Source organism: Peromyscus leucopus, chromosome 22 (assembly GCF_004664715.2).
Source record: "Peromyscus leucopus breed LL Stock chromosome 22, UCI_PerLeu_2.1, whole genome shotgun sequence".
NCBI classification, from domain to species: domain Eukaryota; kingdom Metazoa; phylum Chordata; class Mammalia; order Rodentia; family Cricetidae; genus Peromyscus; species Peromyscus leucopus.
In genome coordinates this window covers 40869732-40897484 of record NC_051081.1, presented here as the reverse complement: position 1 = coordinate 40897484, position 27753 = coordinate 40869732, and the positions used below count along the sequence as shown (strand labels likewise).

Below are 27753 nucleotides of genomic sequence, written 5' to 3'. Positions count from 1 at the left end.
TAAATAAGATTATCTGTGGTGAGGCAACGCTCCTACAATGCTGGACACACATGGAAATAGTATTTTCTTTTTCACATCAGCCTTCAGATAACAGATTAATCTTGACTTTCCCTTCCCTCGGATAGGACCCTCCTGGTGGACTGGCCATTGTTCTGCAGTACATTTGTGCTCTGTCCCCTCTGAGCATGAAGTACATCAAGGGTCAGTTTTATGTGTTCCCAAACCCACGTATGCCAATTATACTTGTCCATGAATTACATAATTGAGTTATTTTATCCCCTTAAAGAGGCTATTAAAATAGAAGTGTGAAAAGAAAAGGAACACGGTTCTCCTTGGAACCAGTGGGGCTGCCCTGGCTGCTGACAGCCTTCCCTGAGCAAATCCTCACTCTCTTATAGCCAGGAGCGGCCACGCGTGGCCACAGGACTTGGCTAGGCCCGGATCCCTCCCTTGTGGGCTGAAGCTAGTAAAACACTCTCACACCAGGGTAAGAGCCTCTGAAGTCTTCCCCGGGGGACAACGGTACCTGAACAGCTCCTTGGAGGCATCTCTGTATTCCTCCGGGCTGGATGCGGGCCCTCCACTCTCCCGGGCGGTCGGCAGCAGTAAAGGGTCACCCAGGGAGACAGCCCCGCCAAGATCAGGGTCGTCGAACAGCTTCAGGGCTGTGGGAAAGAAGGAACAGAGGGCATGAAGAAACGCTGGTCTGGCCTCAGCCGCCAGAAAGCAGGCCTGCTGAGCCTCGTATTACACCCAAGGAAGCGGGCAATGGCAGCGGATCTCTGGGGGCCCGTGGGGCAGAAGGAGGACAAGGGCCTATCACCTCTATAAAGGTCTCAGCTGCCTGTCCACCTTGCCCTGGCTCTGTTCCAGTCCTTGAGGGCTGCTCACTGCTGGGGTCAATGGCTTCTCAGGATAATGCACCAGCCCCACCCCAGGACTGGACCCCTGAGCTTGCCCACCAGTACAGATGAGTAGGGACCGGGGGCATCCACCAGCCACGGATCTTGCCAAGGTCGTGAATGAGGAGCAGGGGCAGCAGACACGAACTGCTCATGGGGCGCACCTTCAGTAAGCCCAGGTCTTCCCAACCGTCTCCCACCGGACCCACTCACAGCTGCTCTTTGGGAGTATCAATCATATCTCTACTTGAAAGCATTTTCCAGGGTTGGGGATTTAGCTCAGTGGTAGAGTGCTTGCCTAGCAAGCTCAAGGCCCTGGGTTCGATCCTCAGCTCCAAAAAAAAAAAAAATCTTTCCCCAGTGGAGCTGGCCAGGCCCCCTGGTCTTTCGGGGTCCACCACTGCACTCCTTCCCAGGATGCCCGCTGTCCTATGGGAACCCGCGTTTCTGTTCAGCCCTGAAAGAGATCCGTGCTGTGCTAAATTTTTGGGCGATACTATGTATCTCTAGCTCCCTGGGGGCTCTAGATTTAAGGCTGGGGAATCTGAGCTTGACCTTCCCTTGTGGACGCTCACCAAGCGCAGGATGAATCAGTAAGTTACCATCAACTCTCCCTGGCGGGGAGGAGGAGGGAGGGCCTGGGCAGGCATGAGGAAAGGTCAGAGAGACTCATGGAGGAGTCCCAAAGCTACTGAGCATCCCCTCTGGACCCTGCACCACGCCTTGCAGTAGAGTCTATGTGGGTGGCATGCAATCATTCAAATTAAAAATTGTACAAGGTAGGCCAGCATCCTCTTTCCAGGGTCCAGGGAACTCTAGTGCCCATGTAGCTACAGACATAACCAGGGGACTAGGTCTCTAAGTAACCAAAAAAAGGGGGGGGGTCATTCTCTTCCTGTATAGGACATTCAGAATAAGTGTATAATGCCAAAATGTTCCAGCCTGTGGGGACACCAGGTGTGAGGCTCCGATTGTCCCGCAGAAAAATCTCCACATACCTAATCTGTATTCCATCTAAACAGGACAAAGATGAGACTCGCTTGTTCAGGGACACACACACAGATGGTCACCAAACTCCAGGCCAACACCAGTACTTACAGTCCTGTGCGGTCCCCAGAGGTCTCAGAGGGGACGCCTTATCGCCTGGGCTAAAGAGGCCCGCATCAGGGTCTATCTCCTCGTCAAAGATAGTGAGTCGAGGTGAAGGCTTGGGCCTCGTGGCCACCTCTGGGCGTTTCTTGGGCTTCTTGGAGCTGGAAATAAAACACAAGGTAAGGATTCTCATGAGTGCACAGGTGGCCTACTGGTCATTCCCAGGTTCCCAGGTCAGCTGGGGGCCTTCTGGATGCCAAGGGCCGTAGAAGAGCAGGTCAGAAGAGGAGCACAGGAAGGTGGAGGGCAGCCCAAGCAGAGCCATCTTAGCAGGCGGAGCAACCTCAGTGATCCTCAAATCTCCAACACACAGGTCTTCTTGACCCAAGGGGGTCAAACAGACAAGAGGAGGGAGATGGGAGGGGAAGGGCTTGAGCGTGTACTAGGAATGAGCTGGGTCACGTGGTACCGAGGCAGTCTCATACTGTGACTGCAGTGATGGGCACTGGAAGGACAGGGAGATGCCGGGGACTAGCTGGACTAGACACGGATGGCCAGGCAGCTCCTCACCCAGAAGGGCCACTCAGGTGCTGCGCCACCGCATGCCCATGGGCCTGATAACACGCTTCTCTTCTCAAGGTGGGGGGACCTCACAGGCACCTCCTGGGGCTCGAGCTCAGAAAGCGGCCTCTTCACAGCCACTTGGACATGGGACAGATGTGGCCTGTGGCTCCCAGTTCAAGGGACAGGGCCTATGAGGAGAAGCCTTCTTAGTAGGAAGAAGCCTATCAGTGACTTTTCTTCTTTCTCTGACAAAATACCTAACAACCGCAACACAACACAACTCCAGGAAGGCAGGGGTTATTCGGGTGTATGGTTTGAGGGTACAGCCCACTACGGTGGCAAATTCAGGGTGACACATGGCAGCCACGGCCAGGAAGCCAAGAGAGATCAATGTCGGGGCTCAGCTTTCTTTGTCCCTCTTAGGAAGTCCAGGACACCGGACCATGGACTGGTGCTGCCCATATTCAGGGTTGGTTTTCCGACCTCAGCTAATCCAATCCAGAAAATCCTTCCCAGGTATGCCCAGAGGCCTGTCTTCTAGTTCATTCTAGATCCTGTCAAAAACTGATGATAGTAATCATCACACAGCCTAAGCCTTTGTTTGCCTGCACACGACCCTCTTCACTCAGTAGAGTACCTGCCTTCCTTCTCTTAAAGGCTGCGGGTCCCCAGGGTACCCTACTCCTTTGTGAAGTTCTTCTGTTATCAGGCTGGCTTGGTCCTGCTACACCTGTTCACTAACTGATGAGCTCTTGCCCTGGGATGCTTGCAACAGGAGGAAACTGGGGGGTCACAGGGGGGCTTCTGGGATGTGCCACAGTTTCATGTCTTGCTCCAGGTGGACAGGCAACCTTCATGCAGTTAGATCACATGATCCGGGCTGCCTTTGGGACACTGCCTCCAGATGACAAACTTGGTTGTATTTTAACAAGATGACCTCATGCCTGGGGGCTGCTGCCCACATCGGCTGTTTCAAGATTCCTGCAAACAGAAACAGCAAGTTTTTCTTTTCTTTTTTCTTTCTTTCTTTTTTCTTTTTTTTTTTTTCTTTTCTTTTTACTGGAAACTGGGATTGCTTTCGCCTGAATGCCTGGCAGCCAGTTCCACTGAACTGAGGTCATCTCTGAGCTCATGTTGGCAACACTGGCAGACTGCACAGAGGCTGACCATTGCCAAAAAAACTGCAGCAGGTCCTTGGGTACTGCAAGGCCAGGGACTTGGAGGTGACTGTTCCCACGGTCTGGAGGTAGATATATGGGCTGGCTAGTTTTCATGTCAACTGGACACAAGGCATCTGGGAAGAAGGAATTTTAATCGAGAAAAATGCCTCCATCAGGTTGACCAGTAGGCCACCATAGGGCATTTTCTTAATTGAAGATTGATGTGGGAGAGGGCCCAGCCCACTGTGCGAGGTACCTCCACCAGGCAGGTGGTCCCAGGTTGTATAGGAAAGAAGGATGAACAAACCACGGACAGCAAGCTTGTATGTGTGGCAGCAGCGCTCCTCCGGGGCCTCCCCATCAGTTTCTGCCTCGAGGTTCCTGCCTGAGTTCCCGCCCTGGTTTCTCTGGATGATGGATGGACCAAAGTTGTAAGATGAAATAAACCCTTCCCCCCCAAGTTGATGTGGGTCATGGTGTCTTACCACAGCAACAGGACCCTAAGTAAGACACCACCAGCCTAGCCTACAGTCAGAGCTGAGAGCAGAGAAGCTATAGAAGCCAGGAAGGTACTTATATGGAAGGCCACAGGCTAGACAGCTGGTGCTATGGGCTACATACCTGTTGGGAGACACCAGTCAGAGCAGCCTCATTGGCCAGATAGAGAAGCAATGGTTCAGAGCAGTCGAGTGTCTGGCAGAGGCCACACAGCAGACTGGACATTTTGGGGCTGGCAGCAGGGTGGTTACCACTTATGATCCTATGCTCTCATTCCTTACTTTAAATATCCCGTAAATAAGATGGACCTTGCTTTCCTCAGGACAGGAAGGGACACATTTCAAAGGCAATGACAGCATCTGTGTCCCTATTCTAGTACTTTTTCCATCAACATGGCCACCAGGGTGAAGTGCTCTGCTCTGCCTGGGGCACTGGGGTGAACGACGGGAACCAGGATCTCTAGCCTACTAGTGAGTACCCTCCAGAAACCTCAGCTCCAGCTCCCCTTAGATCCTGAAGTGTGGACTCAGCTGCTCCTCGTGGGAAGGCTCCCCTTCATCTCATCCACCAGGCAGAATCAACACAGTCCTAATGAGCCCTGATCGGGGAATGCTAACAGAAGCCACAGCCCTAGCAAGGATGACCGTAGTCCAGACTCCCTGTGCCAATATGCCTGGAGGGCCCTGGGAGCTGTGTGCCTGTCTCTTTGTGGGATGTAACCATCAGTTGGGTGTGGGATCCCCTGGACCAGCCCTGGGGGATGGGAAGAGAACGGTAGGCTGTGTTCCACCACTAATGTATCCCTTGGTCACCTATCCTAACATCCTCTGCTTGCCCGCTGGCCCTGGACCCAGCAGGCATTGCAACAATGAGCCTCCAGAAGGGCAGGCTCGAGGCTGCTCCTCAGCCATTCTGGTAGCTTTGCCCTCCATGTCCTGTACTGCCTTACTCAGAAACCACCTTCTCCGGGGATCAAACACACATGCTACCCAGGCAAAAGGTTCAGAGGGCAGGGAAGCAAAGTTTCCTAAGGATCAAGAATAGTAGGAAGTGCCGGGCGGTGGCGGCTCACGCCTTTAATCCCAGTACTCCGGGAGGCAGAGGCAGGTGGATCTCTGTGAGTTCGAGGCCAGCCTGGTATACAGAGCGAGATTCGGGGCAGGCTCCAAAGCTACACAGAGAAAACAAACGAAAGAAAGAAAGGAAGGGAGGGAGGGAGGGAGGGAGGGAGGGAGAGAGAGAGGGAGAGAGAGAGAGAGAGAGAGAGAGAGAGAGAGAGAGAGAGAGAGAGAGAGAGAGAAAGAAAGAAAGAAAGAAAGGAAGAAAGAAAGAAGAAAGCAAGCAAGCAAGCAGGAAGCACAGAGCAGGGGATGCTGAAGAAGAGGGAAGCCAGCTGAGGTTTCAACCACTTCCCTGCTCCTACCCAATCTAGCCTTGACAGCACAAAGGGCACTAGAGTGTCCTTCTGGGCAGGTGTCCCCCTCAAACCAGACTCATGTTTTGTCCTACTCGGTGATATCTATGATTTTTGCTGAACTCAAATAAAGCAGTTGTCCAGCACAGGACTGCCCAGTCAGGCACTGGCTGCACTCTACCCTACCCCACGGAGCTGTTCTGTACTCCACTTCCTCAGACCTCCCAAAGAAGACAAGGGACATGAGGGGAGAGGGAGCTTTGGGACCCGGAAGCAGGATCTTGTCTGATTGGTCCCAAAGTTGCAGAAAGGTGTTCAGCAAATACTAGAAAGAAGAAGACAGATGAACAGACAGACAAGCAGGCATGCATGCACGCATATAGGCATTTGTCCTCTATGTAGCTGGATAGTCATCAGATAGAAGAAGGAAGACAGATTAGCTGACTAGATAGGAGGGAAGGACCGAGTTACAACACATCTCTAATTCAGACTGTTTCTACTTATCCTGCAAGGAGACACGGAGCGAGGGTCACATCAGTTTCAGCGCTCGTCTTACAAAGCCCTGTCTCTCTTCCAGCACCGCTATCCCAACAATGTCCCCTTGCCAGGCTGTCAGCGGCGAGCAGCCCGTCCATTCCCGCAGAGTGCCTCCTACGACCAGCACTCGCCAAGCACACCAAGGTGCCTGCGCTAGTTGATGTGGACAGACATGCCTGAGATCCGTGACTGCTCCCAGAGGTTGTGAACTGAGCAGTCACAGACACCAGCCATTCCCTCCGGGAAGAGCCAGTCTGTCACAGCTGGAGCACAGGGTGTGGAGACAGTGCGGGCTCAGGGAGGCATCCCTGGAGGAGGCAATGGAAACGGGTGGCTGACCCAGTGGGCTGAGGACGGAAGTCTCTGGCGGACCAACTGCCCGTCACTCTGTACACTCGGCATAAACCAGGAACATAGACCCCTCCAGGTGATGGTGAGGAGAGGGAGGGGGAAGTGGACCCTCACAGAACTTTGCTCATACATAGACCATGGTCTGGCATGAGGAACAGGGCCGTATGAGTGGCCGGTGAGGCCAGCGTAAGTACCAGAGGGAGTTAGATCTACGACACCATTATAAGATCTGTAACGGAAGTGATAGATGGATGGGGTCAATACTTCATCTGGGATCTGAGTCCCTGGAGCTCTGAGTGTTCCTGCTCCCCTAGGCCAACACCTCCACCCAGCTGTCCACAGACACGCAGTTCCCCCTCAGCACCGACAGCAGAGAAAGCACCTTACTGATATGTGGGTCATGCCCCTCTCAGCACCAGGGACTGGGCAGGGTCAGCAACCCCCGACTTCCCGGTGAACCTGTGCAGACCCCCAGGGCCACCTAAAGAGGCGTCTTGCCCAGTACAGGCTGTGTGAGGTAGGCAGGGGCCCCTGGATGGCTGCAGGCGTGTGTGAGCATGTGCATGCTGCTGTACGGACTCCAGTTCTGCTGCGAGCCTGACGGAAGACAGATGCACAGCCGGGCCACGTTCTGAGGCAGGCGTACAGTCCATGCAGGGAGATGCGGCGGCAGCTGCGGCGGCTGCTGCTGCTGCTGCTAACAGCTCCAAAGCTCTGCCTGGCCAAGAAGCGTCTCTCACTCCCCGTGGCTCAGGCACTTCTGGTGACAGTGATTGACACATGAGAGCAGCCTCCCCTCCGGCCACCCAGGGGCCTTGTGGATCCATTCCAGATTCATCCACCTCCCACGGCAGGCAACCAGCGATGGGCACCAGCTGCCCTGGACTGGAGAGCAAGGAAGGGCGGTACAGAGAGGGTCTCCAGACACAGCCAGCCCCCCGCCCCCGGGTCTGGACAGACTGCTGGGGGACCACAGCCAAGTCACAGACCACCTTCAAAGCCAGGGCGATGAGGCTTCACCAAATATGGCCACAAACCTCTTTGCCAACGAGGCGACTTTTCTGCTTCAAATAAAGCATTTCTCCTATCTTCGCCTTCAATGTGGCTGTTTATTCCAATTGTGGAAAATTTGTAGGGTGCCACAACATGGTCTTTTCCTGCGTGTGCAGGTGCACGTGTGTGCATACCTGTGCATGTGTGTGAAGGCCAAAAGAGAACTTCAGCTGTCATTACACTGATGCTATCCACCTTGTTTTTTTTTTTAATCAGGATCTCTAGCTGGCCTGGAGTATAGCAAATAGGATTGGATAGTTGGCTGGTGAACTCCAGGGATCCACCTGTCTCTACCACCCCACTCCCAGGATTATGAGCCTGTGCCCGCACCTCGGGCTTCTTCATGTGGGTTCTGGGTTTCTTTGTGCAATGTCGCCAGTCCAATAGAGACTTTCTGAACTCCATCCCTGGACAGCTTTACCTGCAGCAGCTCCCCGCGGGGCTTCCACAGGGCAGCGAATGCCAGGAGAGGTACCCGCCCTGAGGTAGTCAGGTAGCCTCATGGAGTAGTCGGGAATTTCAGGTAGAAGATGAGCAGAGGTCAGTAGCTGGGCTCAGGCAGGGGACCCAGGAAGTGCAGGGGGGGAGACAACTTGGCCCGCCTGGGTCAGCAGCACCGTCTCTGAGCCTCTATTTTCCTAGTCTGGTAAATGGGAGTTAGGAGGAAGATCTACGAAAATGCTCTGTAGCCCGTGTGCAGGCGGCACCGGGGGAGGCCAGGGGCTGGATGTGGTTTCATGATGTCCGTCTTACAATTATGACCTTAACGAGGAGACAGGCCCAGCGTGAGAGACCACCCTGGATGGCCCTCACTGGGGTGGCTCCCAATGTCATCCTCGCACAAGCAACGGCCTAACTCTCCAGGCTTCCCAGAGCCAACCCCTACCCCCAGGGACCCGTACCTCAGCAGTGACTCCCTCTTCTTAGATTCTGGGTGACACCGTTCCATTGTCTCTGCCTTGTACCCACCATGTGCCATGAGGACACCAAGTAGTGTCACCCACAGGGGGGCCATTCTTTGCCCTAAGGTGACTATCCAGCCTTGCTCATGCTGCAGTTATTCCAAGAGAGAGAATGTGCACAAGGGGACAAGGGCCACCTTCCACGGACACTCTGGCCAGAGTCGGCAGAAAACAGCGCAGGTAACCAAACCTCAACCTCTCTGTGACAGCCAGTCCCCAATGGTCACGATCAATAGCTGCCAGGCTATCTGTCACCTTCACTTCCAATTTAGTGGGACCAGTCAGAGAAAGCAAGCCAAACGAACACGCACCCTTAAGGATTTCCCCAAGACCCAAGACGTCCTTACATGCCCATGCTGACAGACCCCAGCGACAGTCCAACTCTGTCATCGCTTTTGGGTACTGTGAGGCTTCTCGCCCCCTGCCTGCCTGTGAGTCTCTGGCAAACGCAGGTGCTGGTGGTCACTTCCACCCTGGCTACTGCAGAATGAGCAAGCAGCCTTTGTTTGTTCTTTGCTTTTGTCCCCAACGACATCCCACAGTAGTCTAGCCTCTGGCATGATAGAGGAAGGTGACTGCCTGCTCCTAAAGACTGCCCATCACCACGTCATCCAAGCGCATAAAAACAGAGAAGTCAGCCAGGCAGTGGTGGCGCAGGACGTTAGTCCCAGCACTTAGGAGGCAAGAGGCAGAGGCAGGAAGATCTCTGAGTTCGAGGCCAGCCTGGTCTACAGAGCAAGTTCTAGGACAGTCAGGGCTACACAGAGAAACCCTGTCTTGAAAAACAAGCAAGCAAGCAAAAACCCAGAGAAGTCCAGGCCTAGCATAGGTAGTGGTCTCAGCTGGGCACGAAGAAAAGAATCCTGAACCATCCATCAGGTCACCGAGGCACCTATTCTCTGGATGCTCCTGGTTTCTGACAAATGTTCCTCAACGCTATTACCCAGAACACGGAGTCCAACCTCCTCCTGAACATAGACTGTCACACTATGAATGTCTGACGTTGGGAGCAGCCTTAGACGGGAGGATGGGAGACAAGCCCCCTCAGGACTCTATCTCTAAGGAACAGGGTAAGCATTAGTTCCAGCAAGAGCTCAGCCCAGCGGGCTCTTTCTTCTCAGGGACAGAGATGTGGGAGGCAAGCCTGCCACCTCCAGGTGTTCAGGGGCAGCTGGCAGGAGGCACAAGCCCCGGATATCCATAAACTATTACCTGGTGCTGGGATTTGCATAACAAAAGGAAGCAGGCACACTGTCTTCTAGAGCTCAGCTGATGTGGAAGACACAGGAAGAAGGCCTCAGGGCACAAACCACATTTCACAAAGACCTTTCCTTTCTTCCTTTTTGACTCTTGGGCCTAGATGTAGCATGAATCTTAGAGAGTCTTATTAGTAAAAACAAATCCAGGCCAGGTATTGGGGAGAACACTGGAAGATCAGAGAGACAGAGCAAACCACAAGCTAACCTCGCCTGGCCAACTTCTCAGCTGGTCCTGTTTCCTCAGACTGGAAGCCTCTGTGTCCTCATCCCAATGGCTCTCAGCTGAACTGTGCTGCTCAAAGCCAAATGCTGCTAGTTTCTGGTCTTCACGCCTTATATACCTTTCTGCTTTCTACTACCACTCCCTGGGATTAAAGGCTCGCTTTCTGGGATTAAAGGCGTGAGTCACCATGCTTGGCTGTATCCTGGAACAGATGGATTTCTGCCTCTGGAATGCTAAGATTAAAGGTGTGTGCTACCTACCACTGCCTATCCTAAGTATCTAGTGGCTTTTCTGTTCCCTGACCCCAGATAAGTTTATTAGGGTACACAATATTTTGGGGAACACAATACCACCACACCTAGACCCTTAGGGGCTCTGGTGGGAATGGTAAACGTTCCTTGAAGGTAGACAGCCTTTTCTCCACCCCATTGGTTTTGAACCCTGACTGTTTCACAACTGAAGAAGCCACAGCTTGGAGTCCAGCAAACCGCCTGTGGCCTGCTTCAAAGGTAGGATTTGAACGCTGAACCCTACTTTGGGGGGTGACCACACATCTTGGAGTTCCAGCTTTCCCGCTGGCTTTCAGACTGTGCTGTAAGAGACCCCAGTCTTTTCCAAAGCTATCTAGGGTCACGTCAGAGGGCAAAGATCTAGTTCCCCTGCTTGTTTGCATGGAGGGTCTGTGTGAGGCTTTTCTCTTGAAGAGCAGCCTTCGCAACTGAAATAAAAAAGTGCACAAACCACTGCGCTAGCCAGCCATAGTTCCCAGAGCCCCTTCACTGAGGCTGGGTCAGGAGCAGTCAGTACCTGCACGGGAAACACAGTACCAGGGGACAGCTGGGCCCCTGGGTCAGGGTGGCTGAATGTTTTCATTCTGCCCCGCTACTTCAGGGCCAGCTGGGGCCTGGAACCATGGGGGTCCTACTGGGGGTCTCTGCGGCTCTCAGAGAACCTGTTAAGTAGGGGGGTAGACAGCACAGAGAGTCAAGAGGAGCCGGAGGATCAGGAGGCGAGGTATGATGGGGGGGTACCCTTTTCACCCATCCCCTCTGCACGATGTAGGGGCGTCGCTCAGACTTCTGCCTATGCTGGTGCCTGGGCTGCTGTGGGGTGAGTGTGGACACGACTCACACACACGGGCTCCTTGACAAGAGTCTGTGGGAAGGGGCCTGGGAATCGGTATCCCCACCTGGTTCCAGGCAGAACCACGGCCCCTGACTGTGCTCTGCCGTAAAAGAGTATCCAACCAAGGCCTGGGTCTCCTGGCTCAGAGTCCCCAAGACAGGAGTAACACTGGTGTTATTTATTTAGCGAGAGGCACCCCAGGAAGGTTATTAATTCCAGGGTTACTCGGGGGTGGGGTGGGGGTTGGGGGGGGGTTGACGGCAGCAAGGCTGAAGCCACCCCATCCCCCCAGCTCCTGCCACGGAGTCTAGATGCTGGGTGAGCACTAACCAGGGGTCCTATGGACATTCAAACATGGAAGGGTCATCCCAGAGCAGAAATTTCATCCAAATACAAAAAGTCAAGTGTTATTTTTATACTCAACGCAAGCAGTTATTTCACGGAAAAAAGAAGCAAAATCGCTATAAAAATAGTGATAAAACAGTCTCCAAGGAAAAAGGTCTTCGCTTGAGTCCTGTCCCCCCTCCCTTTGAAAGTCTGTGAGGCCAGCCGCACAGACAGACAGGCAGGGAGGGGCAGGGGGCAGCTGTGTCCTCTGTCACTAGGAAGCAGGCTGGGGAAGAAGTGGCAGGCAGCGGTGTTTGGATGGGCAGGGTAAGAGAGAAGAGGGGCCTCCAACAGGGCACATGTGGGGACCCCGAGGAGTCTTTATCAGCCAGAGCCCCCGCAGGACCTTCAGGGACCTTGCCCTGCGGCCACGACTTAGAGGAAAAGTCCCACGGAATGAAAACTCTGTACCCACGAGTCCCCTGAGTTACTGTTTGCGAGAGCAACAGCCCGTGAAAGGTACCAAAGGCTGGAGCCTGACAGTGCCACTCCAGCGCCAGGGCCCGAGGGACCGGCTCAGAGTCCTGGGGAGACATCTGTAGCCATTGATCGGGAAAGACACCCAGCAAAGACGTGGAAAACACCAAATCGCAGATATGAAATAATCCCATTGTTAAGGAGATGTGACGGTTAGAAACTGTGTTCCTGGGGAAAAGACTTTCGCCTGTGTTTCCAATCGTTCCCAATGAGCAGGGTATTTTTTTTTTGGAGCCAGGATGAAAAATGTCTCTAGCACAAGGCACAGTTTTCTCAGAGCCACAAAGATGCTAAAACAGAGTTAAATACGGAAGGTATGTATGACAGAGAAAGGCGCCTGGGACAGAACATGGATTGGAAAAGCAGAGTGTGAAACGGTATGTACACTATGTCTCGAGTCCCGACGGCACCGGCCAGGGTCAGAGAAAAACCCAGGAAACACAAGGAGCGATGCTGTCTGAATGAGCCAGGGTGTGGGCTCTTCTCCGCTCCCCAACAGGGCACCGCGGCTGACTTCTCCCTAGTCAGAGGCAGGTTGACGAGACAAAGAAAAGCCAGGCCAGTCAGGCTCCAGCTTTGTTGCCCATGGCGCCCACCCTCGCAGGCCGCCCTGAAATGGAGCCTGAGCGCCTCCCTGTGGCCACAGCAGGGATTGTCTAAGGCTGAGCATAAGGAAGGCTGATCCAGAAATAATCCAGAGTCAGGCCGGGGACCTGAGCTTGGGAGCTAGGGGTGCTGTGTGTGCAGAGGAGCAAAGGAACTCAGACTATAAACCTCTAGTGGATAACAAGAATATCCCACCAAGGGGTGAAGTGGACAGCCATCGTGTCCATGAAAGAGAAACCCTTGTGTGTGTGTGTGTGTGTGTGTGTGTGTGTGTGTGAACCTGACACCAACCAGAGTTACCTAAGAAGAGGAAGAACCTCAGCTGAGACAATGCGTCCACCAGATTGCCTTCAGGGATGTACGTCGGGCATTTTCTTGAATAGTGACTGATGGGGGAGAGCCTAGCTCACCGTTCGCAATGGGCTGGACATGAGAGCAAACTGAGCAAGCCCAGGAGATGCAGCCCAGCGAGCATCCTTCCTCCATGGTCCGTGCTTCAGCTCCGGCCTCACTTCCCTCGGTGACCTGGGAGTTTAAGCCGAGTAAACCCTGTACCCCCTCCCCATGTCTCCCCGAGTGGCTTTTGGCCATGGTCTATACCACAGCAGTAGAAACCGAACTAGAACACCAGGCTTTGGCCAAGCTCCTCCTGCTCAGAGGAGACTTTCGACTTCTTCTCCCGGGCGTAAAAGCCCTCCCTAGCTCTTGCCACACTGCCAAAGGACGTCCGCAGGTGGCCCCCAGCCCTGGTTCTGCCGTGTGGGGCTGTATGAACAAGCTCCAAGCCACATGACTCTAGACTCCAGTGCCCTACCACAGGAAACAGAATCAGCCTCCCAGGGCTCTGCTTCCCATGTGGCGCCGGTAACGGCCCCAGAAAGCAGTTTGGCGTGTTACGGATCTTTTCACAAACGAAGCAGGACAGGAGCCATCGGCACACAGAGTGCACTTAGCCAGGTTTCCTATGTTCTGGAGCCTCGCTCGGTCTCTCTCTCTCACACACACACACACACACACACACACACACACACACACACACACACATTCACTGCGGGTCATGGCCAGTTTCAGAAGCGCTGTCTCAGGGTTAACATGAGCTCCCTCAAGCAAATGCCAATTAGCTCAGTTGCTGGCACTGGGAAAAAGCTTGCTCGTGGGAGAAAAAAAAAACCAAAACATCACTTATTATTCCTGACAGAGCCGATAATACCAACTGGTGTCACATGGGTCCTTAAAAAAAAAAAATCTGGCAGGAAGGGGAGTCCTCTTAGTGCCGTTTTCCCAGAATCCAGAAGCCAGCCACCCCCCAAAGGCACAGAGCTCCCTGCAGGTGGTCTCAGGCTGCCTAACACCCGGCCCCCCCCTCCCCCCAACTCCGCTACCAGACTAAGAAATTCAAGGCAGCACTTGCCAGCCCCCGAGAGCATTTTCCTACCCAAAAAAGGAGCCACTTTGCTAACTGTTGTTCAGCCAAAGGCTGGTGCAGCCTCAGAAGTCCATTTCGGTTGGCACTGCTCGTGGTTATTTAGAACGGGCAGATGGCGTGAGTTCAAACAATTGCCTTATCCTTAACAAAATAAAGCCCAGGCAGGGCCCTAGGGCTGGGCGCGGCCGATAAGGAGTGGATATCACAGGCTTCTCCCCATATCCCCCTAGTTTCTTTACTGCCTGTCCCTTGTGGACCAGACACCTGCCCCCTCCTCCCCCGCCCCGCCCCAACATACACCCTGGCTGGAGGTTACTGGGAGGAGACTGATTCCCCTGGCCTGGGTACCTTTGCCCAATGTGAGGCCTCATCTCCTCTGTGGTGGGGTACACATACCACATACCCTGGGGGAGGAGAAAGCCTGTGCAGTGTGGGCAGCATTTGGAGGACCTCATTTTGTATGACATCACACTGGACATGCCTCTGTCCAGTTCCTTGGTGGCCTTTGTTTCAGGCAGGCCTCCCTTGTCTGTATACTGAGGACGGCGGTAAATTCCCAAGACCCATTTGTCACAGTGTGGAGAAGGGGGCCCTGGCCCGTGGTCTGGTTCTGTTCAAAGTGAAGTCTATGACGACAGCTACTGTGAACATCTAAGCATCCTAGGTAATCTTCCCCAGAGCTCCAGGTGGTAGGGACTGTCAAGAGCCCTTTTTTTTTTTTTTTCCTTCGAGACAGGGTTTCTCTGTGTAGCTTTGCGCCTTTCCTGGGACTCACTTGGTAGCCCAGGCTGGCCTCGAACTCACAGAGATCCGCCTGGCTCTGCCTCCCGAGTGCTGGGATTAAAGGCGTGCGCCGCCACCGCCGCCACCACCACCCGGCCATTTTTTTTTTTTTTTTTACTGAGGAAAACCGAAGGAAGAGGAAGATAGCCAGGGAGCCTTGGCTCCTGAAGGATGGAGCTGGAATTCAGGTAAGCCCTCACACTCAGTGCCAATCCGGCACCGTTCTTCACCTTCTTCCAAGGTTGCTTGCAAAGCAAGGTACAGATGGGACGCAGTACGTGAAGAGCGGAGTATTATGCCCAGCACGGAAAATTATTAGTATAATTAGTTGCTCTTTGCTTGAGCCAAGAAGGAGAAAAAGCATTCTGGGATGGCTGAGTAGCCGGTTTCCATCAGGGAAGCCATTGCGTTCTCAGCCCGTGTCCACTGGAGGGGCTGTGGCCGGAGATGCCTGACTGTCCGTCTCTTCCTCCAGCCTGTGCCCCGGCCCCACCCCCAGCACAGAGCGGTCCATGGAGCCAGGGCTCCGGCGCAGCTCACTGATTGGCTGAATGCATCAGAGAGGAGGGAAGCAAAGCGGTCCCTGGCGGGTTTGCTTCTCTGTCTGCTTTTGGAGCGTGTGTGAGCATGAGAAGGGGATACTGTCCTGTCACTGCGGCGGTCATCACCCGCCTATTCGTGGAGGCTTCCAATGGTCCTGGTCCTGGAGGAGCTAGCTGCCTTACAGATGGTGAGTCACACTGCCACTCACTCAGCAAGGAGGAGACCTCAGGTCCCAGTGCCAGCAGATGGGGTCCAGCAGGTTGTACTACTGAGCTATCATGGGCTAACTCTGTGGCACTAGCCACAGATGGGGGATACAACTAGGGATGGGCAGGTGATTCCGAGCCCAGCTACAAACAGAGCCGACACTGACGTGGAGCAGAGTGAACTCTCTTAAGCACACCGGGTCAAAGCCCCACGGCCCAGACTCCTTTGAGCAAATGACCCCGGAAGCAGTGGAGACCTACCGCATGATGCCCAGGGGATCCAGCGCCTCTTCCTCCTCTTCCTCTTCTTCCTCCAAGGACTTCTCCACAACCTTGCTGCTTAGGCCCAGCGTGGGCGGCTGCACTTCGTCCTGCTGCTCAAAGAAGTCAAAAGCCTCATCGCTGTCCCCTGGCTGGCTGGCTGTGTCATCCAGGACAGAGGGCTCTCTAGGGGCAAGGCCTGAAGCCCCTGCAGATCTGGTGCCTACGGAGGAAGCAGAAAATAAAGAGCTTGATGTCCACTCTCAAGGAGATATCACCACACCCACCCTCCCAAGCCAGGTTCTCAGGGCTTCCTGTAACTTCCCGGGACCTCAATTCTGCTTCATCCTGAATGGAGAGTCTGGGAGAGGGCCAGGTCCCGTGGTAAGCCCCCCCCTCCCCCAGTGATGCTGGCACCCCAGGAGCCTGGTGTGGCCTACTCATGGGGAATGTCAGAACAAGTTGAAGAAAGGCGTTTCAGAATTTCTGTGGCCCAGGCTTGTGTGAACTTTTCCTAGGGAAACATGGACAAATGTCTATTTGTCCCAGATAGGGGACCACCTGCAGAACAAAGGGAAAACTCCACCCATGTCTAGCTTGATGTGCTGAGTTTAGCTGGGGTTACTTATAGGAGCATGGGCGGCTGGCTTATAAGCAGTTAGACCACGTTTAAAAAAAAAAGCCTTCTTCCTAATAGCTGCTAATTCCTTGTCTATCTGTCCATCCATCCGTCTGCCATCTATCCATCCATATGTCCATCCATCCATCCGTCTATCCATCTGTCCATCTGTCTATCCATCTGTCCATCTGTCTGTCCCTCGATCTGCCCTAACTGTCCCCTGGGGAGAGGTGGGGACTCGTGAGCCCCTCCAACATCCACGAGGAAAGGTTAATGGACCCAATCTTGTGTGCTTCCTATCACACCGGTAAGTGATCACAGCTGCTAAGAATTCAAGAGACCAACAGCTGTGTCGTGCCCGAGGCCTGCGTGCCACATCCCCAGAGTTAACTCTACCCCAGAAACAGCCAAGCCGGTGCCCGGTAACCCAGTGGTGAACCACGCCAGCCAGTGTACAGGAGGCTTGAACAGGACGGTCTCTCTCTCTCTCTCTCTCTCTCTCTCTCTCTCTCTCTCTCTCTCTCTCTCTCTCTCTCTCAATGGTTTGCAGTAGTGAGTCCCCGCCAGGGACTCTGCTGACCCAACCTCAGGCAGACAAGTCCAAGTGCCTGCACTATATCCGCTTTCCACCTGAATGAGCGCAGTGAGCACGTGGGAGATTCCAGAGCAAACGGTGACCACCCCAGGACCACCGGGCTTACATCCGCTCTTCTCAAAGCACCAGAGGCAGGGGTTTGTGATGACAGAGGGGAAGCAAGACCCCCGAAATGGGCACAGAGGCTTGTTGGCATCATTGCGTCATCTGAGCACACAGTATCTGTGAGCGTATCTGTCTGCGAGAGGCTGGGAATAAATAGCTAGTCCTCCCCCACAGACAGTTTGAGAAGCGTAGGTTTGGACTGTTTGTTCATCTCTAGGCAAGCAGTGACTGGGTAGTTACCCTTTGAAACAGTCACTTTAAAAAAAAATCACGTTAGGCGGTGGTGGCGCACACCTCTAATCCCAGCACTCGGGAGGCAGAGGCAGGTGGATCTCTTTGAGTTCGAGGCCAGCCTTGGCTACAGAGTGAGTTCCAGGAAAGGTGCAAAGCTACACAGAGAAAGCCTGTCTTGAAAAACAACAACAACAAAAAAAAAAAACAACAAAAAAAATCACTCAGCCAGGCATGGTGGCGCACACCTTTGATCCCAGCACTCGGGAGGCGGAGGCAGGTGGATCTCTATGAGTTTGAGGCCAGCCTGGTCTACGTAGTGAGTTTCAAGGCAGCCAGGGCTACATAGAGAAACTGTCTCAAATGAATGAATGAATGAATATCACCCAGGACTACACAGAGAAGCTCTGTGTCAAATAAACAAACAAACAAGCAAATATCACTCAGTCGTCAAAAATCTTAAAAAGCACTCCCCCAGCCTTCACGTGTGGTTTATGGGAATTATGCCCTGTCCTGTAGAACTGGAGACCCACAGGATCAGAAAAGAGCAAAGTTAAATGACTGATGGGAAAAGGAAGGTGGGGGGGGAGAGGGGGGACAGCATCCACAGATGTGGCCTGGCCCCATCATCCAGGGCATGAAGGGCAGATGCTTGCCCAGGGGGGCAGGGTTTAAGTAGACAGGAGTACTGGAGGGGGGTGGCCTGTTAATTACCACCCCCTGGACAAACAGGTTCTGTTTAAAGCATTTTATGCAATGTGTTGGTTCATACACCCCCACAATCTCCATCAGTAAATTGCTTCTCTCACAGAGAATACTGATAGGGGTTGGGGAAGAGACTCCCTGATGCTATAAAAAGTGTCTGAGGTCCTCAGAGTTGGCCACAGGACTGCCAGATCACACCCGTACTCTCTATGTGGGGCCTGGGCTGAGTGTGATACCCACAAAGGACCCAGACCAGCAGGCTGGGGGTGGAACCCAGTGTTCTCTGGATGTCGCAGGCTGCCGGGTCTGGTTGGAAGGACGCGGAGAGATAGGTGTACACACAAGTGTGTAAGTGAGGGGAGAGATGTAATGAGGATGGCTAGGAAGGCCATGGCGAGGTCACTCTGTGGATACCCGCTGGCATCCGGAGGTTAGTCCCTTGAGGGCTGGGTCTCCCACTCACCATCTAGCCCAGGCGGTCAATGCGGCCCAAGCACCTCAACAGCTTTGCTAAGGATTGCAGGCCATGGAGGGTGGCAACGGGACTCCCCAGTGAGTCTCAGTGGTGAGGAGGCTTTGGGCTGCAGAGACCTCGGGGACATGGGACGAAGCCTCGGGTACCTAAGAATTCTAGCAGCTCTGGACTTCCCGCCAACTGGGCATCCTTGGAGATACAGCGCAGAATGTCATCAAACATGGCTCTCCTTTCCCGAATGTCAGACTCCCCGACAAACAGGACCTTCCTAGGCAGCGGGGGCAAGCTGGCTGCTGGGTAACGATTGCTCAGTTTCTGGTAAAACTCCTCGATCTCGCTGTATTTTTTGGAGACCTGGAATGAGAGGAGTATGGGGTTGCCTGAGAGAAGAGCCAAGGGCAAGAAACTTCCTCACCCTGACCGACCAGATACGTGCCCGGAGCAGGCCTGCCTGCTGCCCCTCTGTATTCCTCCAGCCTCAATTTCTGGTCCCCAGAGAACGCTCAAAGTCCCAAAGAGGAAGGATGTGATAATGAAGAGACCTCAGGTACCACTGCAGGTTTATGTAAAGGCCTTTATCAGGGACCTACAGGGCCTGCAAATGACCCTGGTCTCCACCTATTCCGGGCTTTCTAAACCCTAGCAGAGCGAGTTCGGCACCTGGCAGGCGACGGGCCATCTTGTGACAGCATTGTGAATCACCTTCTCACAGTGCAGACATCTTGCTCATTCTCTGACTTGAACTGGCCTTCTGACAGGGCCTGTCCTGACATGTGGCAGAGCCGAGTACTGTCCAGCAGGATTCACTGATGCATGGGGAGTCTGGGTGGAGCAGGTTACAGCCCCGGCTGCTGCCACCAAGTGGTCTCAGGTCTTCCTGGAGTCTCCAAAGGTAGCACTTGGCTTCCTGCTGATCACAGGCTGGCTGCCTCGACTGATCATGGCCGCCTTCTCCTCCTCCAAGCTCTGAACCCCCCACAACTCAGCGATCACACTTTCATATACTGTACTCTGGCTATGCATTTGCGGACAAAGAATTCCCCAGCTGGTTCTGGGCCTCGGACAGTGAGGAGCCACAGCCCTGTGGGTTTGGTGCCATGGCTGGGATCCGTACAGTGCATATGAGCTCAGACAAAAGTCACCTGCCTTATGCCACAGCCTTCACCAACACCCTGGGTGTCCTCAGTTCTGGACTCACTGAGGCTTCCCTGGAGGCTAGGCTGGAGTGGCACTTGCTCCGCCCATGACCTTGGGCTATGCACCCTAACAGAGGCAGAGGTACTTCTTTCTTGTTGTATGTGACCTCTTAAAGAGAGGAGAGAAGGGTCATGTGTTTCCTTTTTTTTTTTTCTTTTTCTTCCAAATTTAATCCTGGCGTGATTCTCAGAACTGAACGCAGTTCCTCTGGAATATCAGTCAGTGCTCTTAACCACTGAGACATTTTTCCCCTCACAGCATCCGGATACCTCCATCAGTAGAGCATTCGACTCTTAATCTCAGGGTCGTGGGTTCGTGCCCCATGTCGGGCACCACTTGTTAAGATCAACCACGTGAGCCTATTTAATGGGTAACAGGGATTTATTAAGATATAAATTCACATGAGTCTATCTAACGGGCAATAGGGATTTATTATGATATGAATTGAGGAAATACACTCACGAATACAGAACCGAGTAAACAGCCGAAGTCATCCTCACGCCAGGAAGTAGGAAGCAGGCAGAAGGGACCTCGTGACCCTTCTCCCTTTCCTTTTAAGAGGTCACGGCCAGGCGGTGGTGGTGCACGCCTTTAATCCCAGCACTCGGGAGGCAGAGCCAGGTGGATCTCTGTGAGTTCGAGGCCAGCCTGGGTTACCAAGTGAGTCCCAGGAAAGGCGCAAAGCTACACAGAGAAACCCTGTCTCGAAAAACCAAAAAAAAAAAGAGGTCACATACGGCAAGAAGCACCGCCTCCTTCGGGCCAGACAGTCCGAGGCCGTGGGCAGAGCAGATACCACTACACTAGGCGCGTCTCACGGTCAACATGTGGCAACGTTGAGGACGAAGGCATGAATGACCTGCACCCCCCAGGCCTGGCTGCAACCGTCTTCAGTATGTGTGCTGGTGTGTGGCTGGATTTTAGGTGTCCGCATCGCTGGGACTCTGGAAGGCCTGGCGGCGGTTGCCCGACAGTGTGACTCACAGCTCGTGCACCAGCATACCACCCAGTTTTTAAGGTCCTAGACACCAGGAGGTAGCTGTGCAGTGAGGGTGGGGGTGAGATGTGGAGCTTTAGGAGTCCCCTGCCGCCCATAGTTCCAGCCTGGCTCTGGAACTTTCCTGGGAAGAACTCTCAAGGAAAGGGTAAAAAGGATCCCCAGCGCACCAGTTACTCAGGTTCCCACCTGAATCCCCGCCCCCCTCACCCCGCCCCCCAGTTGTTCTGAGGCTCTGGGAGCTGCAGCCAGGCCACAGCGGGGAGTGAGCTCCCCCTGCTGGCCTACACTGCACCATGCAGGCTCAGGCTACAGACCCACCCATCAGGCAGTTGTGAGCTGTAAGTCCTGCACCATCCAGGGCTCTCACCCATTTGAGAGCATCAAGCAGCTGCCAGAAAATACGATAAGCGCAACAGGGAGCTGGAGTGTGAACACAAAAACCTCCGGGACCTCTGTGTGGCAGGCACTGCAGAGCCCTGGGCCCACAGTAACGCTACCTCACGGTCCTCTGGTATGTGTCCATGCCCATGCAATAAGGATTTGCAGGGTGGCTGCCCGACCTTAGATATATATGTGTTCCTCCCTGGGGGTTGGCTTTACCTCATGGCTAGCAACTAAATGGTTGCTTTTATTAAAAAATATGTATCCTTAAGCCAGGCGGTTGTGGCACACGCCTTTAATTCCAGCACTCGGGGAGGCAGAGCCAGGTGGATCTCTGTGAGTTCGAGGCCAGCCTGGTCTACTGAGCAAGATTCAGGACAGGCACCAAAACTACAAAAAGAAACCTTGTCTCGAAAAAAGGAAAAAAAAAAAAAAAGCCTTTTAAGGAGCAGACACAAAATCCTTAGCTAACTCATAAAATTCTAGGCGGATTTCAGACCTGAGAGCAAAACTCTGGGCCACCGTCCTGGGTACCATGGTGTGGGGGAGCAAATGAGTTTTCCTTTGCCCTCTTAGGTCCTTGCTTCAAGGTCTGCAAAGCACCAGCATGGACGCGCATGCCCACGCTTGTTGTACACACCCCAGCATGCTTATCCACAGGGTGTGGGCATCCCTGTTTCGGGACAAAGCAGCACCAGCGTGGCATGTGGAAGTGTCACAGGGGACCTTTCAGTCACCCTGTTCTGACATGCAGTCCTTGGTGCAGGGCAGAGCAGGCTGCACTGGAACCCCATGTGTCCCCCGGTTGCTGCCTCTCCCTCAGGTCCCAGCATCACTCCCTCCCTTTTTTTCTGCTGCCGTCTCTGACTACCTGGGTGCACTGAGCTCACGCAATCTGAGGTCAGGTCAGATGACCACAAAGGGTCCCACAGAGCAGACCTGCTCTCAGGACACAGCGGACCCAGAACTCTCGGCTCACATTCCACCTAGGTTCCACTAAGAGTTAGTTGGTCTAAGGAGCGATCAGATGAAAAACGGCACTGTTGTGGAACGCCGCCTACAGAAAGATGTGTGGCTTACATTATTCTTATAATTTGGTCCCTTGCTGTCACAGAGCTGGGCGCTCATCACTTTCCTCTTGTTTGGGTTGCCTGGAGTTGTGGAACCAGCCTGCAGCAGGCTGTTCCCTTGTGGCACTAGAGGACTCGGGTTCATTGGACCTTATTCTAAGACCTCACCAGGTCGGGAGCCCTTCATCAAGAGGCCAAAGGGTAAATAAACGTGTGAACACACCGCTCCTTTTTTTTTTTTTTTTTTTTTTTTTAAATTCTCTGTTCCCTTAGCTTCTGTGACTTCAGTCACCCGGCTTCACCCTTCTGCCTGGATGGCAGACTCAACTGCTGCCGGCCTGCTGGTGTCTCCAGGATTTCCTCCTCGGCTCTTCTCTCGGCTACTGACTGGGTAGCTTCATCCACTCCCAGCTCTAACATGACTTCCAAGCTGACGTCTACAGACCTGAGTCTCAGGCCCGGCCCACTCCAATGCTGGGCTTCTTGTGTCCACCCAGTGGGTGAATACGGCACTCAGCACAGTCCCTAACCACCACAGTCCCTAACCTGCTCCTCACCAACGTTGCTGATCTCAGCTGCACACTGTAATCACCTCCCTCTCTCCTTGTCCCACCTATTGTCCTGGCCTGGTGGCTTACTGTGCTGTCCCCAGAACCAGGTTCCCTGTCCCCTGATCTCAATGCCTTGCTGTTACTAGACTCGCTGGTTAAAGCCAGATGTCACTTCCCTGCTTAAAACGACTTGTCAAGCAGACAAGTCCAGGTACAACTGTGTCCTGCATGTCATCATCCACCCTGTGTCTTCCGGTGTCATCCCAAGACCATACTCAACGGCTCAGAGACTCCCAGTTCCCTGCCCCTTCCCAGCCCCTGCGCCTTCTTTCTGGGACACTCTTCCTCTTCCTCTGCTGTTTAGCACCCCCACCCCACCCCCAAGAAAGAGTTTCCTCTGTGTAGCCTGGCTTGTCCTGGAACTCGCTCTGTAGATGGGGCTGGCCTTGAACTCAGAGATTTGCCTGCCTCTGCCTCTGAGTGTTGGGATTAAGTGTGTGTGCCACCATTGCCTGGCAACACCATCTATCCTTTAAAAATGCTGTCCCGCCGGGCGGTGGTGGCGCACGCCTTTAATCCCAGCACATGGGAGGCAGAGGCAGGCGGATCTCTGTGAGTTCGAGGCCAGCCTGGGCTACCAAGTGAGTTCCAGGAAAGGCGCAAAGCTACACAGAGAAACCCTGTCTCGAAAAACAAAAAAACAAAAAAACAAAAAAAAAAAATGCTGTCCTGTTTCCATCTCTTCCAGGGAGTGTCCAGAATCTTTTCTTCAAGGTGTATTAGGTTGCTCCCTCTACACATTCCCAGTCTCCCCTGTGCTCCTGGCAGCAGCCAAGTCTCTTTACCAAGGCTGCCTTCCTGTGGACTCTAAGCACGGATCTACTCTGGCAGAGCCTGTCTACCACACAGTCTAGCCCTCCAGAACCTCCCTAGGCATTTGTTGTGAAGGGAAGTGTCAGCACTCTGATGCTATTGCACCCCGCGGGGCAGACACCCTGCCTGGGCACCCTCAGAGCATCGTGGCTAGGGTCCTCTGCTCACCAAGAACTGGACGACATCTTCAGGCCGGTGCTTGGCGGACTTGAACCCAGCCAACCGGGTCACCCCCAGGATCTGGTATTCCACGTGGCCGGACATCATCTTGCCCCGCACTTCCTGGTGCCGTGGCACAGTCAAGTCAAGGCCTGTGTGCACATTCTGAACTTGCCTGTAAAGCGAAGGAAGGCTGGTCAAGATCAGGTTCAAGGCGGCAGGTTTTGCCAGCGAGGTGCAGGCAGGTCAGTAAGGTCTGTTCATTGGGTTCTGGGACACTGAGTTGTGTGTCCCTGTCAGTCTGTCCTTGTGTTCTGATGGTGTGTGTGTGTGTGTGTGTGTGTGTGTGTGTGCATTATGTAGACTAAGAGAGGCACCCAAGTCTGTGAAGACAGTAAGATTGAAGTCCTCCAGGAGTCCTCAGCTCCAAAGAGGGCAAGGGGGCAGCCGATAGAGTTGCTGAATCTAGGGAACTGGAACGACATCCAAGACTGCAGGCCAACAGTGGCTTCCTCCTCTGGATGACCTAGGGGACAGAGACCCCGGCCTGGATACAGTGGGAACATCCTCTCCGGGCTGCAAGGATGCGCTGGCTAACCTATTGCTCTCAGAGAGCTATGAATGCCCACCAGGGCTCATGGAGTATTTTTAATGCAAACACACACACACACACACACACACACACACACACACACACCTGGGAATAAGACTGTCATACTGAGGCAGCCTACTGAAAGCATGACATATGCAGTGTGTGTGTGTGTGTGTGTGTGTGTGTGTGTGTGTGTAAGCCAGCCCACTTCTTTACCAATGGCCCACAGACAGTGTTCTGTGTGGCGCTGAACGAAGACCACGTGCCACTGGCTCGAGGACAGAAGGGAGGAGGGAGACTGCAGGGGACAGTATAGGGGACGCATCTGGCCCTCTCAGCAGGTAGAATGCATGAAATTACTCCATCGGCTCAGTGCCACCTCAAAGATAGGAACAGACACCCCGAACGGGAGTAGCTTGTCTCTGCTGTCAGAGCTCCAGGGAGTAATCCCAGGCAGCCTCTGCCAGTGGGATAGGAAAAGGAGGCATCTTTTCCTTAGGACTGTTAAGACAATGGAACCGAGGGAAGTGATAACGTGGAAGACTGTTCACCCTGAATGGCGGGAGATGGGAGAGGATCATCAAGTCCCTACTGGAACCTCCCATGGACCCTGCTCCCTGGAGGTGTTCCATAGTCAACCACAGCAGGAACTGAACTCCATAGCCTACCCCTGTGGTATTGACTGTACAACAGGATCTCTACGTCTTCTTCATGCCTAGGGCTGGGCTGGATTAGAAAAAACCCACTTAGGCAACTCATCGCTTCCTTTGCCCCTGTGCCCAGGCAGCTCTGCCCGATTGGCACCCTTATGCCTCCCCGGCCCTCCCTGAAACTCCTGACCACTAACTTCAGACAAGAGCAGTAAGCCTGGGAACACGACCTCATCCAGACGTCGAGTTCTCAAGATGCGGCCCCTGGACGCCATAAGCGTCACCAGGGAACTGGTAAGCATGACACACTTGGGTCACTGAATCAGAAGCCTGAGGGTGGTAAGAGCGGACCTCAGCCATCCCAGGCTTTGCACACTTCCTTTGCATCCACTCTGCTCTGCCTTCAGACACAAAGGGGAAGCAGCCACCTGCCCGGTCCGGGTGTGTGTCCTTTGTACAACTGGAATTGTTAGTTCCCGCCCCCCCCCCAGGGCAGTTACGTCATCACCAGGTGCCTTTCTACCTATGCGACATGCGCAGTCCTTTATAAAGTGTCTGCCAGGCACGGCTGGCTCTCTCGCCTTTTGTCTGTTGCCTGTTCTCTCTGTGTCGGTCTGCCCACCTCCCTCATGTTCCCACTCCAAGAGACTTTCACCTTTTCACTCTTCTCCCCTCCCCCCCCCACCTCTTGCACTAACTCTGTCTCAGGTGGCGTGTTTGCTTAGGGGCAGGCATACCTTGGCAGGGCCCGCCAAATGGTACCCACTTTCGGAATCACAAAAGCGAGTAGTTGGCAGGATATGGCTCACCGTCATCGTCTGCTCACCCGTGTCCTAAAACAGTCTGCTCAATCGCGATGTGGCTACAGGTCCCTTAGGATCCTGTTAATTTCATTCCCACGGCTCACCCGTGATCTGGCTCACACTGCCCTCCACGGGCCCTCACCCAGACTCAAGGCCTTCCATGACATCCCAGGCTAATGGCGCCCCAATTCCTACCTGTGATCCAGACTCTTCCCTCCAGGCCATCCTACCTCTCAACTTACCTAGCATCTCTGTTTGACTGTCAATCACGTTTTAAAATGAACCCATCTGAGCCAAGCGGTGGTGGCACACGCCTTTAATCCCAGCACTCGGGAGGCAGAGGCGGGCGGATCTCTGTGAGTTCGAGGCCAGCCTGGGCTACAGAGTGAGTTCCAGGAAAGGCGCAAAGCTACACAGAGAAACCCTGTCTCGAAAAACAAAACAAAAGAACCCATCTGAACAAATGCTGATTCCCGTCTCACGTGTCCCCATCCCAGGAAGCAGTGAGCCCCTACAGCGGATCTCCATCCCCCCCCCCCCCCGCAACAACTTCACCATTCACAGACCTCAGAGCTCATCATTCAGAAAACAGAGAGCCTAAATAGACCACAAGGATTCCAACCAGTGCCTGCAGAACATGGGTGCAGCAGCGTAAGGGTCTCCCTGCTCCTAGTCATATGTCCTCTGTCTATGCTTTTCACCACACTCTGGTCTTACTCTGTTGCGGGCTCTCCAGGGCCACCTCGCTCCCAATGCTCCCCCTACTTCAGTACACTGGCCTCTTCACCGGGGCTCTTGCTGTCTTCTCTGCTGAGCACCCATGTCAAGATTTTTCTTTCTATAGTTCTCTCCCTCGGGGGACGACTTCCCAAGAGCCTGTTCACCCGCCGTCTCTCAGAAAGATGGTCCCTTGACCACATGATATAAGACTCCTGTCTACCCAGACCTCCCACCTTTTCTCGGCATTTACTATCCTTGACATAGCTTGCCTTTTCCCACATCCCACTCGTTCCCAACACAGCCTCGCCACTATTCTATCCTAAAACCTGGACCAGTATCTGGCACAGAAAAGGGGCCCCTGAGATAACACCTACTGGCAGGATGCATGTGTGACGCCCGGGAGAGCAGGAAGAAGCTGGAAATATCAGCTGACCCTGGGTCCAAGGCCACCTCGGTGCTTGCTAAGGGGTCAACGTTCCTCGCAGGCAAGCTCCCTGTGTCTGCTGTGGCTATCAGAATGGACAGGCCACGACCCCTCTGCCCTCACCATGAGCAGCACTCAGTCACACCCGTGTGCATGCTGTCACCGAGGGACGTCACCACTGCCCTTCCTAAGCACCAGCACCAAGTTCACAGTCATGGGTCTGCTTGGTGTGGCCCACGGGGACATTTACGGCTCGCATGCTTGCTTCTACCTGTCTATATGGAACCTCCATCTACAGCGAGGGAAATCGAGGCTCGGAGAAACGAAACACCACCACCACCACCACACAGGGCGATAGAGACATCTGTTCTAATGCCGATTGTGTGAGTCTGTAGCCTTATTCACCAAACCAAGGAGAGCAAGCAGCTTCCTACACCAGGGGTTATGTACAGAATCATATTTTTTTTTTAGACGGGGAGCTGGGAGTACAGCTGAACCCGTGTTGGGTAATGTGTCCATTTACACAATAAGCTGGGTATCTTGGCTAGAGTTCGTGTAGGGAGCGCAAAGGCAGAGTATACGAACATCCTTTGAAGTTCGCCATTTTAGAGTTACTTAAAAAGCAGCAGAGAAAAGAGTAGGACCAGTCCCCTCCCGGACTTTCCAAGTTCTATCCCGCCCGGGTCTCTTAGGTGTGGCTCAGGGTGGGTGCACACTGCTGCTGACCCCCTTTGCGGAAGCTCCTGAATTCTCTCCAGCGCCAACAGCCAGGCT

General features: G+C 53.8%; 1 protein-coding gene across 1 annotated transcript in view; it reads right to left on the bottom strand.

Moving 5' to 3' along the window:
* Nucleotides 1–27753, bottom strand: part of Hs1bp3 (HCLS1 binding protein 3) — a 35044-nt gene that overhangs the window by 6757 nt on the left and 534 nt on the right. The window contains exons 2-6 of the mRNA XM_028867604.2: nucleotides 23800–23965; nucleotides 18706–18913; nucleotides 15830–16052; nucleotides 2001–2155; nucleotides 527–665 (exon numbers count right to left, since the gene is read on the bottom strand). Coding sequence (XP_028723437.1) covers nucleotides 527–665; nucleotides 2001–2155; nucleotides 15830–16052; nucleotides 18706–18913; nucleotides 23800–23965 — 891 coding nt within the window. The remainder of the gene's footprint in view (nucleotides 1–526; nucleotides 666–2000; nucleotides 2156–15829; nucleotides 16053–18705; nucleotides 18914–23799; nucleotides 23966–27753) is intronic.